The sequence below is a fragment of the Aythya fuligula genome, chromosome 1 (genome assembly GCF_009819795.1).
Source record: "Aythya fuligula isolate bAytFul2 chromosome 1, bAytFul2.pri, whole genome shotgun sequence".
Taxonomy (NCBI): domain Eukaryota; kingdom Metazoa; phylum Chordata; class Aves; order Anseriformes; family Anatidae; genus Aythya; species Aythya fuligula.
In genome coordinates, this window is record NC_045559.1 from 146,151,814 (window position 1) to 146,166,998 (window position 15,185).

At 40.0% G+C, this 15,185-nt stretch overlaps 1 protein-coding gene across 4 annotated transcripts in view; it reads left to right on the top strand.

Moving 5' to 3' along the window:
* The window catches only part of ARHGEF7 (Rho guanine nucleotide exchange factor 7), a 109,432-nt gene that overhangs the window by 60,211 nt on the left and 34,036 nt on the right, over window positions 1-15,185 (top strand). For all 4 annotated transcript variants that reach the window (XM_032207817.1, XM_032207819.1, XM_032207820.1 and 1 more), the window contains 2 exons: window positions 4,190-4,312; window positions 14,206-14,344. In XM_032207817.1, the coding sequence (XP_032063708.1) occupies window positions 4,190-4,312; window positions 14,206-14,344 (262 nt within the window). The remainder of the gene's footprint in view (window positions 1-4,189; window positions 4,313-14,205; window positions 14,345-15,185) is intronic.

Below are 15,185 nucleotides of genomic sequence, written 5' to 3' on the forward strand. Positions count from 1 at the left end.
TAGTGCCCCAGCTTGTGAAAATAATAGCTCAGAAAGCTGTGAAGCTTCTTCCTTATTTCAGCAGCTCTGTTAACTGTGAAGCCTTGGGAGATGATATAACCTAGTGTTGCTTTCTCAAACTGCATCCTTCAAAGTCATCAGCCACAGAGGTCCTGTAACCATTTTTGTAGACCTTCAGTTGTTCTTGAAGTTCTCAGCTACCAGCTTTAAGTTCAAAACATTCCCTGTATAATTCTGCACTTTTTTTTGTTTTGTTTTTGTGGAAATGGAGAAGAACAGAAAATGCTGCCCAGATAATTAAAAGTTTTTCCAGTTTTTGGTCGGCTCTGTAGGTGAACGTATAGGGACTAGGGACGTAGATGTCATTGTACAATGGTTTTCTGGTAACTGCAGCCAAGTGAGATTTAGACAGAGCTGAATTCAACCTGGCAAAAAGGAAGCACACGTACAGCATGCAGTACTGATTACACCATTATCTACGTTTGCTGACTTTGTTAGCCTGTGTCAGAACTTGCCAGCTTCATCAGAGTTTCCACACCCTTTACCAGAACGTCGTAAAGGTCAGTAACATGAAGACTCAGGTAAACTTCTTCAGAGTGCACAGGATGTAATTAGTTATTCTGTAACGTCACTATTGCTTTGCTGGCTGCTGCTGTAGCTTTTAGTCCCGTTATGCTCACTGGCATCGAGCAGGTTCTTAAAGTAAACGTGACTGAGCCACTAGGTCATTTTTCCCTCACTGTTCTCAGATGATTTTGTGATGGGAACCCACTCTAAGTCTGAGGAAACAAAGCTGGTAGCTATCAGATACAAGTCCACCAAACTGCTGATTTGTTTGAGAACGTAGGTGCCATTGTATGTTGATGGTGCCTGTACTGTGTGTACAACAGCAGAGACTTTGTTACCATTCTGTAGTTCTGTAAATGAAATTAAAACATGTCTTCGGCCTTCTTACAGCTGAAGTTATCACCACTCTTTACATATATCTCTATAATATCTTTATAAAAATATACATAATACGTGTCTGTATATATTACTTGTGATTCCTTTTTAATTAAGGTATCAAATATGAGGATATTACTGGGATGCCGACTTCAGAATCCATCATCAAACTGTGCTCTTCATGGAATTTGAAGGCATTAATTACCAGAAGGTTTATATGATGTGGTGACAGGCATTAAGTTGTTTTTCAGGCAGTTAAAGGAGATGCACATGAGTTATTAATTACCCCTGTGAAATTAGTAGAATACTCTCAACTAATGTGCGTAGTTAAAAGTCAAAGGGGATGAGTTGCCCCCCTTCATAAAGTCTGTTAATTATCTTAATTCAGCAAAGAATCTGGGGCATAAAGTTACAATGCGTGCGTAACATCTGAGAGAGCATAATGTCCATCTTTCATTCTCCTGAAAGAAGGGCAGGCTGAGGGGAGACAGATGTCTCCTTGATGCGAGCAGCCATAACTCACTCCTTTTCCCCAGGCGCCCCGCTATGAAGAGACAACTTAAGCGTTTGCAGCGATTGTTTCTTGGGGCCTCTGACTATTTAGTACTGAGCTGGATGCCCCCGGTATGTCTTCAGTCTGAGGCTTGTGCTGTCTCTGTTGCTTGAAGAATGTGGTGTTAGCTCATGCTGACATTTCTTAAAGGAGGCTAGCTGCTAGATGGGGAATCCTGCTAGGGTGGCCCTATGAATGGCCTTCCCTCTGTGCTGGGGAATGCCCCGTTGCTCCTGAAATGCCTCCAGAAGTGGCATTGTGTCAGAATTGAATCTTTTTTTCAAGGGATGTAATTACAGAGGATAAATTACAGGCCCTAGCTCTTAACGTAAGGAGCCCTGACAGCATGGTCAGTGCATGGGGCATGGCGTGCCAGCTGGGCAGTTGGTTTTGGGATACCTGCAGTGATGGTGTTCTCGGATAAGGAAACATCTTTCCCTTGCCTCTCAGCTTGAACATCTCTGCAGTCAGTTTCAGTTTCCCAGAGGTTAGGTCTCCCCGCACCGTGCAGAGGGAGTGAACAGCCTAGTAGGACTTAATGGTTTGCAGTTTGGGGCCTGTTTCGTGGGGGTGAACTTGTGAATTTTAACTACTCTGAATGAAGCGGAGGAGTGGGACGAAACAAATGTATTTCAGCAGGATCAGTAGAGGAACAGCTGTCCTGAGAGCCTGAGCAGTTCTTTTGTGCTAGAGTTCACAGGAGCATCCCTCACTTCTTAAAAGGGAATGTACTGCACACTGATACTTAGAAATGTTATGAATGTGTTCAGGATGATGAGAAATTCTTTTTCTTAACATAAAACCAATATTTTGTCTGAGAGAATCGTTGGAACTAATGTCAGCATGAAAGCACCTGCCTGTACCAGCAGTGTGTCTGTTGGGTATGTAACTAGCTTCAGAGCAGCGTGAAATACTGGAGTCAAGAGGAATTAAATGCATAACAACAGCAGCAAAAACTCTGCTGTTTGCTTTAGCCTGTTTGCAAGAAGAGACAAAGACTTGCCATATTTATGTAAGGAAACACAATATTTGTACAAGAAACGGAAATATCTGAAGGAAGTAAAACATTCTGCCTCCTTGCATATGTTGTACACGGGCTTTAGGTGAGGTATCATGGACAAACACGGTCTAGGACTGCTAAAAACTTTGCCCTGTCTTCTGGGTAAGTTCAGTGTGGGTTATGTGATCAGCCATTGGCTGTATAAGCTGCTCTTGAAGGGGCTTAGTGTTTAAAGTGAGGGTTGCTTTATAGAAAATAGGGTTTCACCTGTTCCAGCACCCTTAGGTGATCTTGTTAATCCAATTTATTCTTTCACATGTAAAAAAATACCCATATTAGATAATTTTCTATGAGTAGCTCTAAAAATGACATGGTAGTAGTAAGGAAGCACGGCTACTTCTTCCCATCGGTTTGTGTTCAACTTGAAGAACACTTCAGATTTCTAAAAAGTATTTGAGAGGCTTTCTTCTACATACAAAGTATGCACCTGAAGGAGATACTAAACACATTACAAGCAACTTTCACAATCTTATTCTTATTTTTGCTGTTTATACAGATGCAAAATCAAAGTTCAGGCTTTCTGCTGCTTGTACAGATTCTCAGCTGGTGTCACACAGCCATTGTCAGATATTTATAATCCTGAAATTTTCTTACTGCAACTACACAATTCTACTAAAATCTTTTCAAAATCACGCTGTGTACTCATTATTTTTCTTTCTGCTTCCATCACTTAATGTGGATAAAATGCATATTTAGCCTTTGGATAAACCTGGTCAAAACTGATTGTGTTCCCAAGACTGTGTAAAAGTAACCTTTTCTTCTAAATACTGCTTCACTTGCTGAGCCATCTTTTTGTTTTTGTTTTTGGACATAGTAACTGATGCCACTATTACTTACTTGACCAAAAAAAAAAAAACCAAACACCTCTTATGCACAGAATTGTTTTTGATAGGGCTAAAGTGAAAATTTCCTTCGCTGTTTAGCAGATGTGGTTCATTCTGGCATGGAAGATGATAAAATGCAAGTTATAGAGAATATTTCTGTATCAGTGGTAGTGAAGCAGCATTTTTACCCTGGTTGCAAATGAATATAAATGTGCTTTATGGTCCTTGAAAGGCAAGATGAATGATTGTGTAAAAGCTACCTGTAACTGCACTATAACTGGCTGTGCTATCAGAACTTAATATGGTACTTCCATTAAAATTTTAAGCATGTTGTCTGTATTGGTGGAGGAAAGAGGGAGAGAATCCTATTGCTTACTCTATCCTGTTTTGCCAAAGTGTTGAATGCTGATTTTGAGACTTGGCATAGGGTAAGTACGTGGGTAGGAACCAATAGGTACATTCACTAAAAATCAAGCTCCTGAATTGTGTTAGTTCTTGAAAAAGACTGACCAAATGAACGTCTTAGGCATGACATTGTATATATTCCTACGCTGTGATCATATAAGCAGGCCTGACAGATATAGGGCTGAAGCTGTAAAGGAAGAGAATGCTGTTTGCTGGTCAGTGACCATAGGAATCCAGCTGTTTGTTTATATAATTAATGTTATGTATATTATTTTTATATTACATGTTCATATTTTTTAAAAAAGATACTCATTAAGAACATCCACTGCCTTGCCAGGCTCTAATTTATTTCTTTGGTTTGTATTGCTGTAACTTCATCTTTATCTATTCTTCATCTATTCTTAGGTTGCCTGAAGCTCAGCAGAGGGTTGGAGGATGTTTTCTAAATCTGATGCCACAAATGAAAAGCTTATACCTTGCATACTGTGCCAATCATCCATCAGCAGTAAATGTTCTCACAGAACACAGGTATGTTTACCTTGTAGTCTGTAGATTTTTTTCTTCATTTTTATTTATTTGAAACAAAAACCATAGCACGAAGCTGTTTGATGCAGTCATGACCAGCCTGTCACTTTTGACGGCTTCTTATCAACTGAGATAATTTTATCATTTATGGAGCACATGCTGGACTTTGGATATGCGAAACAAACTGTAGTTATTGTCATCTTCATTTTAAGAATGTCAGGATAAAAAAGTCTACTAAAGTATGTGATAATAGACGTGATTACTAGAAAGCTTTTTATACAGTTGGCTGATTATAACTTAGCCCTGTAAAAGCCTGTGCATTTGTTAGTATGTACTGCATTTTGTAATGGCATACCCCTAGGTCAATTTTGAGTGATAGAGAGGAGTGTGAGCTTTTCAAGTTCACAAATTGCTATTTCCTGCATATAAGATGTAGGATTCTGAGTTAACCTTGCAGGGGTTGCACAGCTTTGGGACTGAGCTCAAATTTACATAGAAGCTCACACTGAGGAAAGAGCGTCAAGGCCAGAATTTGATTTTTAAGTCTGCTAGCATAAAATTTCCCTATAAATTCTCCTGATGAGCACATGCTGCAGCAGCTGTTACCTTGGTGCTGTTTGTCTGCCTATGGTGCAGGATGCAACCACGATTTTCTCTTTAAGGTTAGACACAGGACAAATTCTAGCAGGATATCTGTTTTTTTGCTTTTTCCAGACTTTTTCTTGATGTTTTTCTTGATGTTCTTGATGTTATGGACCAAAGACAAGGTTCTTTGAATACGCTCCTTTTTGTTTTGGGAGAGTTAAGCATAATTGACTTGTTTTCTGTAATGTTAAGTTCTTCCAACTTGCATTGTATTTTAACAGCAACAGGTTGTGGTGTATTTAGGACTCTTACTCATAATGGGATAAATCAAAAAGCTTCCAGCTACTAAAGACTATGAACTACAGTTCAGGGATTGGAACTAGATGGTGTTTAAGGTCCCTTCCAACCCGAGTCATTCTATGAACTATTGCTTATGTTAGTAAATCTCTTGTTCCCTTTGGAAAATAGAGCCACAAATTCACATTGCAATTTAGGCTGGAAGAAGGTATTTTTAGTCAGACACAATAACAAAGTTAAACAAGAGCAGAAAAAAAAAATAAAATCAAATTCCTCTGTGTTTTCTTTCAAATTGCCTGCCTTCAGTAACATTATCTGTAAATGCTAAAATACTTAGGTGATTTAAGCCTACATGTTTGTATAGCTCTTGGGTTTAGATTTAGTTGTTGTTTGTGCCTTTGTAGTCTTTCTGTACAGAGGTCTGGGATTTAATTTGTAGATGGGAGATGGTAAATGATAGCAAAGTAAACACCTACGTTTAAGATTTTGAGATATTTGTAAAGAATTACGTGGATTTTCAGAACTCTTGGAAAGCAGAGGGAACAGGTATGTCTGGGAAACGGCGATTAAGAGTATGAGAGAGGAAAGTGAATTGTTTTGCAAATAGGGAAGAGAAGTATTTCATCTCTTCTGTGTTGCTTTGGGCATTGTTTGTCCTTAGCAAAAATCAGCTTCTGGTCTGTAAAGCCAGCCTGCTGTCAAGCCCTGCTGGAGTCAATATAAGCATCATAGAGCAATTAAGTAATTCAGATGTAGGAGTAGGTTCAAAGCAATTGCATTGTTCATAAGAGATAGCTCAAGGGGAGATAAGTTCTGATAAACAGCTTTCTGTTTAATGCTATTGTCTTGTAAGGCATGAGTCAACAGAAGTGAATCCTGTTTTTTTTTTTTGTTTTAAATTACCCCTATTTTATTATTCTAAGCCCTTCAGTTTTGCTGAATGCTGTTGCTGTAGGTAGCAAGTGGCTCAACTGAGAATTCTGCTTCAGGCAGCTGCCTTGAAGAAATGGGAAAGTGGCTTTGAGCAATGCTAAGCCTTTTCGTCTCAGAATACAAGAAACCTTTTAATTACGGTATTTTAAATGTAGAGAAAAAGTCACTTTTGCTTGTATACACTGATTAAGGACATGGGGAAAAGGAAAACACTCAGAACTGTCTCCTTGTTTCATTAGTTGAAATGGTTTTATTATGTAAAAGCATCTCTCATAAACTTTAATGTGAAAATTACTGTGAGCTTTGAGGATTGTCATGACTGCAGTAGTAACAAAACGACCACGTTGCAGTTAACACTAGATCAGCATTGGAATGAGATTTCTTCAGAGTTCTCAAAGATTGGTTTAGACTCCCAAGAAATTGTGATGATGTGTTGGCTGTTTGTGGTATAGTTATGTGCTTTAATACCAACGGGTATAGATTTGAGCATCGAGTTTCTAACAGCTGCACTTCTCAGTAGCCTCTTAGAGTGAGGAAAATGGAACAGTCTCGAGTGGTTTGGATTAGAGCATAAATTCTTACTGTCTACATCAGATTATTTCTTGCCATGAATTCTGTGCACTTTGTAAACTGACAACGTGCCTTAGCTGTGCTTTTGAAATGTGTTCTTTAAAAAGAACTAGCAGGTAATTTTTAAGTCAGGTTCTTATATCATAAAATTAGTAATCTCTGCAGTTTATTAAGTTTGCTTGCTTTTCAAAGGGAATTGGCTATTGTTTTGAAGCATTAACCGTGCTATTTCTTTAGCCAGTTGGATCACTGTAACATCAAAATTACTGTAAGCCATCATCTGGCTTGATGGAATATTTCAGACATAAAGGTTTTATGTCATTTTCTGAAAAATCAGGCATGCTCTTTGAGTACCTGTTAAGAGGTCCTTGCTACCCGGTAAAGAGTCTGTACATATACTTAAAAACTGATGATCCTAAACTATTCAGAATTATTTTGAACTTGTATTGAAAAGCCTTTTTTGAATAGGAGTTCTGTAAACTCGATTTTTCAATAATGGTACTTGAGATTGGCTGAAGATTTAGGAGGGGCATTCAGTGGGAATGTGATTTTCCCCCATGCCACTCAGTGTGAATGCCAGCCTGATGTTTCCTGTTTCTGTTCTGTCATTTGCTTTTTGGTCACGTGTGAAAACGACATGGGTAGTCTTAGTACAAAATAAGGCATGTGCATGTATGGCATGTACATACATATTCACGTGTGTATAAATAAAAATACACAGGGTGAAAGGTGTTGGTTTTAGTATTACTGCATGAAAGAGCTTTTTAATTTTCAAATGTTCAAAGCTACAAGCATCTTTTGTTTCCTTAACTGTTAATAGTTAAACTACTAAAGTGAATATCAATAAAGAGACTTCCATGAGTATACAGAAGTGGGAATAAAACCTTGTACAGCCCGTACAGGAGTTCAGGTTCCAGAGCTAAATGTTTTTTGAGGTTGTATTTGGGTCTGACAATAAGAACAACAGCGAAAATCTTCTGCTGTGTTATTTCTTTTAAGTTTGGAGCATCGTGAGCCGATGGTCTTACCTGATTCCAGTCATGTCACTCTAGCGCTGCTACTCAGCATCATTTCTCCAGTTATGTACGATTTGAAATTTTGTAGGCTCTTTTTGTTTGAGGAATTGGGTCAGAGCTGTTGCATGTTTTTTATTTTTATTTTTATTTTTTCCAGACCTAAAATTCTTCCAGTTTGAGAGACACTCAAGGAAAAATGACGACTATTTAACATACTTAGGTCTGTCACCTTGTCTTATAATCGTCTTAAGCCACTTGCTAGAGCTTAAGAGATGGAGCTCACCAGGTGCAGCTGGGTGGTGACTCTTGCAGAGATCAGTGTTTTGTTTGTTTCCATCACTGTCTCCTGGCTCATTCTCCACAGTCCCTTCTCCAATTGTGGCTGTAGTGCCACTGTATGTGATCCCTATTTTCTTTACTTCATTCTCTAACAGTCACACCTCTTTGGCAGTGTTGTATGAGCTTTCAGTCCCATAGTTCTGCTTGAAGATCCCAGTTCAAGTCCAAGGGTAGATGATCCAATGCAATAATCCTGTATTATTTTTGGAGAGAATTGTGCAGTACTGTCTCAAGGGCATAGCATTTAGTTGAAGCAGCATTGTTTGCCATTTGAGATTCTGATCATAGAAGTATACTTGCCTTCCAGTAAGAGAAGAAACAGGATGAACAACCTCAGGCATGAAAGAAGGAATTTTCCTCAAACCAATTTAAGAAACAAAAACCAAACAGTTGGATACAAAGGACAGAAACGGATAATTGCAGAGGAGTAAGGAGTCTCAGGAACTTGAGATGGTATTACTCCTGGCATCAGAACAGACATCAGAAGTTGTAAAGTTCAGTGCAAGAGTAAAGTCCAGCAAAGAAAAAGAAGAGGCAGCAGCTAGGACTGAGAATGTATGTAGACTATATCCAAAATGACAAGGGAAAAGATAATTTAAGTATAGAACTACCTGACAGGTGGATACCAATGAGGGGGAGGTGGTCTAAAAGTCAGTGGGATGTTGAGCTTTAAAAAAATACAGAATATAGACCCAATTGTAATCAGTATTAAATATGTAATTATTGGGGGGAGAGAGACCTTTAAGCTTTTTGACTTTTGTTTAAGATAAACATGGCATTGTTTAAACAAAAGGTAAGAAAAATGTTTCTAAAAGAAGAAACTAATTTATTCCAAAAGAAGCCAAAAATCAGTAATGTTGGTTGCTTTTGTGTTGCAAAACAAGTGTTGAGCCAGTTTTTAGCTGGAAGAATAGCTGGAAGCTATTTGCAAAACTTCAATTGTTCAAATATTACTTTTGCTAGATCCTTCAGCTTTCTTAGATAACATATCCCCAGTATGTTCTGCATTTGCATCACTGACCTAGCAGTCTGGATGAAGTTTCTGGAGCTGAAACATTACAATTACTCTGAGTAACTGGAGCGTGGAATACAGATCAGCTTGAGTCAGAAAACCCTTTGTGCCTCCCCCACTTCTGTGCATCCCTGAGCCTGCAAGTGTGCAGGCTGATGTCATACGCGGAGCAGCAGTCCCCGAGTGAGCAGCTCGCCTGGGAAGGTTAGCACTAGGAAACTCAAAGCTGCAGTCGAGGGGTTGCTGAGCCAAGCTGTGCCACAACGCTCTCAAAATGCGGTGCCTGTGTGCAGTCCTCAGACCCCTCAGCAGTGATAGCTCCTGCTCCATCTATTACAAACAGAGACCTACTTCAGAAGTGTAAGTTGTGCTTTCAAATATACATTTTAGTTCCTGAAAATGTTTTCCTCGAGTTTAAATGACTTTTTTTTTTTGCTTTCTGTTACTGTAGGCACATCTGAACTTGTTTTCTTCCCTCTCCCCAGCCTGACTTGCAGCTTTTAGAGACAGCTGCTCTAAGAAAGATTTGAATATGTTAATATGGCTTAAAGACATTTTTTGTAGTGACTTCTAAAATAACTTTTGCTGTGAACTAACGTTAGTTTGAAGAAGAGGGAGAACTCTTCAGCTAGGGATTTTGTGGGTAAATGAAGCACAGTGCTTTCGTATGCTTCTCTGCTTTTTAGTCTGTAAAATGACACAAGTAGTGAATTGAAATCTCGTCTGCTTCTTTTTAAAAAGGTATTTACATAGCCAGTTGTGACTGAGTTGGTTTTAACTGTTCAAAATTTTTTTCTGTTTAAGCAAATCAATATATATTTTTCTATTTTAAAATAAAAACAACATACAGTTTAGCTTTGGGTCAGAGCTTTTATTTTAGCATACATTCTGACGTGTAAGCACTGGTTGAAATTGTGACATGAAAGAGCCATTGTCTTTGTCAAAGCAGCTGTGCTCTTAAGCTAACAACAGGGATTTTTTTTAAGCTGCTATTAATTAAGAAACAGTTGTGAACTGTTGTCATATTCAAACAGTGTTCTAACCCACCCGTGTTGTATTGAATTAAACCTTTCCATTACGTTTGTATTTGTCCTTCATGAATAAATGAAGGACATTTACTTTAGCTCAAAGTAATGTCCTTTTTGCCAAATACTTCTGTTTTCAAGGCTGTGGAGTTGGCAGGTTGGTTTAGCTTGGGCAGTCTGGTAGCAGGGGCCGCACCACGACGCTGCTTGAACAATATTTTTGCTCCTATTGTGTTCAGAGTGTGTGTGCCTGTGTTCGTCCTGGAGTTTGAACAAGCCAGCGTGTCGAAACTTGTCAGGGCGACGTATAGGAGCGTATGAAAGAAAACATTGTCCTCCTGGGAACGTTGGGAGGAAAACTACGTAATTCAGTTTTAATTGCACCGATTAACACCGCGCTGTGTAAAGGGCTTCCTGATGATGCCATTGTTAAGCGTGTTTCTCAGGACGTTGTGTACACTTCAAGAGAGCCGTGGTTTAAACTTGCTCTGTGGGTTCTCACACTGTGATTAAGTGAAACCCAGGAGATAATCAACAAAGTGTCATATGGTGGAGAGCAGCCCTGGCTGGCAACTGCTGTGACCTTGCGTAAGGATGGAGCGTTTTCAGTTTTAAAAAAAAAAAAAAAAAAAAAAAGTTTCTTTATTTTGTCAGGTTGCAAAGTAGTGGATTCTCTGCAGCAAGCTCTCCCCTGTTTTCTGACGCATCTGTTTCACAATGCCGGGCTTGGGAAGAAAAGGAACAGAGGTGATGAAAAATCAGCAGCGTTGAATGTGGGTGAAGTGGATTTGGTAACCACAGTGTTCCTCCTGTTGTGGAGGCATTAAATAATAAAATAATTAAAAGGAGAAGACAAATGCATTGTGTTATGGGATAGCTCAGCAAATGCCACTTCTGTAATGCAGTTGTGTGCACACAGCAGCATGGGGATGGCCAAAGTAATTAGGGACGGGGGTTTTTGTGTCTTTGCAACCGAAAGCTGAAAATCAGCATTGCTGAGAACAATGTTGAATTGAAACGGCCTGCGGTATTCATGGCTGGCATTTCGGAGAAGAAAAGTTGTGTGGACGTGCATGGGTTGTGCTGCCTGAAATGGGAAAGGGTGAGAGATAACGAGGAAGGAAATAGTTCCTACAGTTTGGCTGTAGGGGCTGCGTGTCTGGCTGAAGTAAACAATGCAAAGAAGGAATGTTTCCTTCCTGTTAGTTCTTGTAGCACTACCTTTAGTGTCTGGCACTGAAAAAAGGGCCTTCACATCTGAGCTTTGCTAAACCCTGCTGGAAACAGCCACATCCCCTGAGCAGATCCCCTGAGCTGCACCCCTCCCCTGGCACAACCTGAGGCCATTCCCTCCGGTCCTGTCACTAGTTTCCTGTGAGAAGAGGCCAACCCCAGCTCCCTACATTTTCCTTTCAGGTAGCTGCAGAGAGCAATAAGGTCTTCCCTCACTCTCCTCTTCTCCAGACCAAACACCCCCAGTTCCCTCAGCCGCCCCTCACAGGCCTTGTGCTCCAGGCCCCTCACCAGCTTCATAGCCCCTCTCTGGACATGCTCCAGGGCCTCGATGCCCTTCTTGTAGTGAGAGGCCCAAATTAGTCAAAATCCTGGATGAACAACTAGCTGGTAACACTGTAAACCAACCTAAGTGTGAGCAGAAAGCCTTAGTTCATGAAGGTGCCACCAGAATCAGTCATCATTTTGTGAAATTGATGCGATTTTTATGCAGACTGTTCATAAGAAAGCTTAAGGCAAATAAGTCTTGTGGTTCTAGATATTCAGTGGGCAGCTCTTCTTCTTAAATCAAACCCAAAGCCAGGAAAGTACTCAGGCTTATCTGTGTTGCTTTATAATGATTTTCCACACAATTTACTGTAGGAGGTTTTTCAATGAGTTTCAATTCTGGCTAAAAGCTGACCGTGTCACGGGCTGGTTTTGGGAGGCCTGGAGCTGCTGATAGAGGCTGCCTGAAAGGGGTGGGGAAGGGAGGTCTGCCTCCTGGAGCTGTGATGTTCACCAGTGTGTCAAACCCTTCCCTCTGCGTCTTCATGATGCAAAGCAGGTGTTGGGGAAACTCCTTCCTATCTGCTTCCTTCACACTGCTGGTCCAGAACAGCAGAAGCACGCATGTGCTCTGAGAAGGGCCTGGGCCTAGTGTGAAATGCTCTGGAAGAGGTGGTGTTAAGGTTATGCCCTCCCTGGCAGTACAGAAGCAGTATTGGATCTAATTAAACTACCTAGCTAATGTGAAGATAAGTAAAAAATTGGAGTTACCTGCATGGAGAAGTGTCTTCTGTTCTGTGAGCCTGGGGAAACCAGGAGGAGAAACGTCTGGGTGGGCCGATGGGTGAAGTGCTTGCATGAGGTGGGAAAGACTCAATTCGTGTCCTTGGCTTGCTTTCTTCATCTGTCTGGGCAAATGGCAGTAATAAAGTGTAAGTTACCCTGAAATCAGAAGGGATAGAGTGGGTGGACAGGCAGGGTCTCTTTTGCCTTAATTTGTGATTTTATGTAGCACACCTCACTGATACACACCAGAACACATTTGTTGAAGTTAATAGCATTGTTCTTTTTACAGATCAAATTTGCTTTCACTTCTGCATGTAAAATATGACACTATTTCCAAAGTTGGGAGGTACTTACTCTTTCCAAAATGTTACCTAGGTTTAGATTTTTGTTAATGGGGCCATAATATACAAGTAAATATTCCTCCTTTCTTGGTTTTTGATGTTTTACTGTTTCTGAAAATACCAAATCTAGTGTCTGGCAGAAGCTGCCTTTGAAAAATGAGACTGTGTCAACAACCAGGGAAATGAAAAATATTGTAAGTCGTGGCTTTTGGGGACATACTGCTGTTAATCAGCTGAAAGTAAAGATTTTTGGCGTAACTTAACATGGAATTTGTGTGTTGCATGAGAAAATAACAATTGCTCAAACCATGAATAACCTCATCTGCAGATGTCTAGGATGGCATAGGTTGAATGCAAAAAAGATTTTACTAAGTGGCTTTCTGAATTTTCTTTATTTAGACTTTGTCTTCAGGATCATGTCTGCAACACGTGTGTTTTAAAGCCTGGAAATAAGCCCAGGTGCTGCTGGGCTTCCTTTCCCTAAAGAGGAGGCTGACTTTATTCCTGGCCATTTAAACTCTTAAATCTCATCCTAGACCTTAGCTCCCTTAAAAACCAAAGATTTCAGAAAACTGAGAATGTAGATATTGTAAGTTTCCTTGATAGCAAAGTCAGCACAAATTCCTATGGTGTTCTGCTGCCTTTTAATGGAGTTCATGGGACAAGCTGAAGGGCTGTGCTGCAAATGAGTTCCTGGACATGATCCAAGTATGAGAAGCTGTGGGTAAGGGATGTAGCAGTTCATGATACTTGGAGCGTGTGGGTTTCTTAAACCAACTTTGTTGTCAAAACAAGCGTGTTGTATAATTATACCTTCCGTGAAACCCTGGCTCTTGTGAGGATGAACTGCACACCAGTTACTTCTGCTGTGGTCTGCCATTTGTGTGGCTGCTGGTTAGTCAGTCAGTAACGCCTGGGATGCGTGATACGAGGTTGTTAAGTGCCTAAGTGTGGGAGGAAGAAGGTTTTGAAACACTCTGTGCCTTCGCATTAGTGCTTGCCACCTTAAAAACAGCAGTGCCCACCTGACTGAATGCAGAGCTGTTCTCTAGTTTACTCCTGGGAATTACCTTTTTAAGCCACCTCTAAGGTCAGATGTCTTTTTACTAGAATAAAGAGGTAAGTAATAAAACATTGTGCAAAGGCTTGATTCTGTAACTTTTGCTTGAATGGGGTAGCATTTAGGAGCTGTCTCTGATCATCAGTTGCCTAGAGTGTGGATGCAATTCCATTTCTGTTCCCTGGATTAATGGTGGACCCATTATCCCAGCAAATCCCAACAAATGTCTTTCTAGATTAAACAAAATACTGGAGCAAACTGAGGTCAGCACTTATGTTGTGCTTAATTTTGATTTATTTGATAAATTTATTTGGCCTTTTTGTTTTACTGGCAGAATTCATTGCAGGTGGAAGCCTGAAGTGAAGAATCTAACACAATTCTAATTGTCTCGATAATTTGATGTTAATTTGCTTAAATATCTTGTGTGCACAGTGAGGAGCTAGGAGAATTCATGGAGATGAAAGGTGCCAACAGCCCTGGGATCCTTGTACTGACCACAGGCCTCAGCAAACCTTTTATGCGTCTGGATAAATACCCCACGTTACTCAAAGAACTTGAAAGGCACATGGAGGTATATCTTATCAGCATTTATGTTCCAGCTTAATGATGATTTGACAACAATTATTTTAAAGGTACATGTCAAACATGACGGGACCCAAAATTACCTTTGTTTCCTCTTCCTGCAGCCTCCTGAAATACAGGCTGCAATAGTTTAAGACGGTGCAGTAAAAAACTTCCTGCAAAAGCTAAATGTTTACGGTAAAGCTAGCCAGAGAAGCTAACCTTCACTCCTAGAATAGTCTTGCACGGACTTTGGTTGACTCGAAGTTGAGTTCATCTCCTGCACACAACTTGAGGCTACTTTATCTTGTAGGAGTGCTGCTTCCCATCTTAGGACCTCAACCTGTTGGACACTTCACCTTGACTTCTACTGCACACTGTCCCAAAATGATCTTTCCCATGGGGGAAGGTGTTTGAGGAGTTACTGTTTCTGCATTTGCATTTTATAGGTTACATTTGTGGGGTGTGAAGGAGGGAGAGAAATAGAAGGCATATGGGTCTTCGTTGTGTCACATGGTTTGTCAGTCAGTGACGAGACATACTAATATGGAAGGAATGTGTTTTTTGTGACAAAGAAAGGTAACATGCCAAATAAAACCCTCTAAAATGAATGCCTTCCTATTAGGATTTCAAGTTGGAAAGCAATTTTTTGACCAATAGTTCCTGTAAAATTTTCTTGTCTCTATTTTAGGCATAAATAGCAAAGTTGTAAATGGCATTTTACTTTTTCTTTTTTACAAGACAGACAACCAGTTTTTGATATAAGAGTAAGACGGCTGTGAAAAGAGAGATCTAAAAGCTTTTATTTTATAGGATTATTTGTATTTAGTTAAGCCTCTAAATACTTTGTT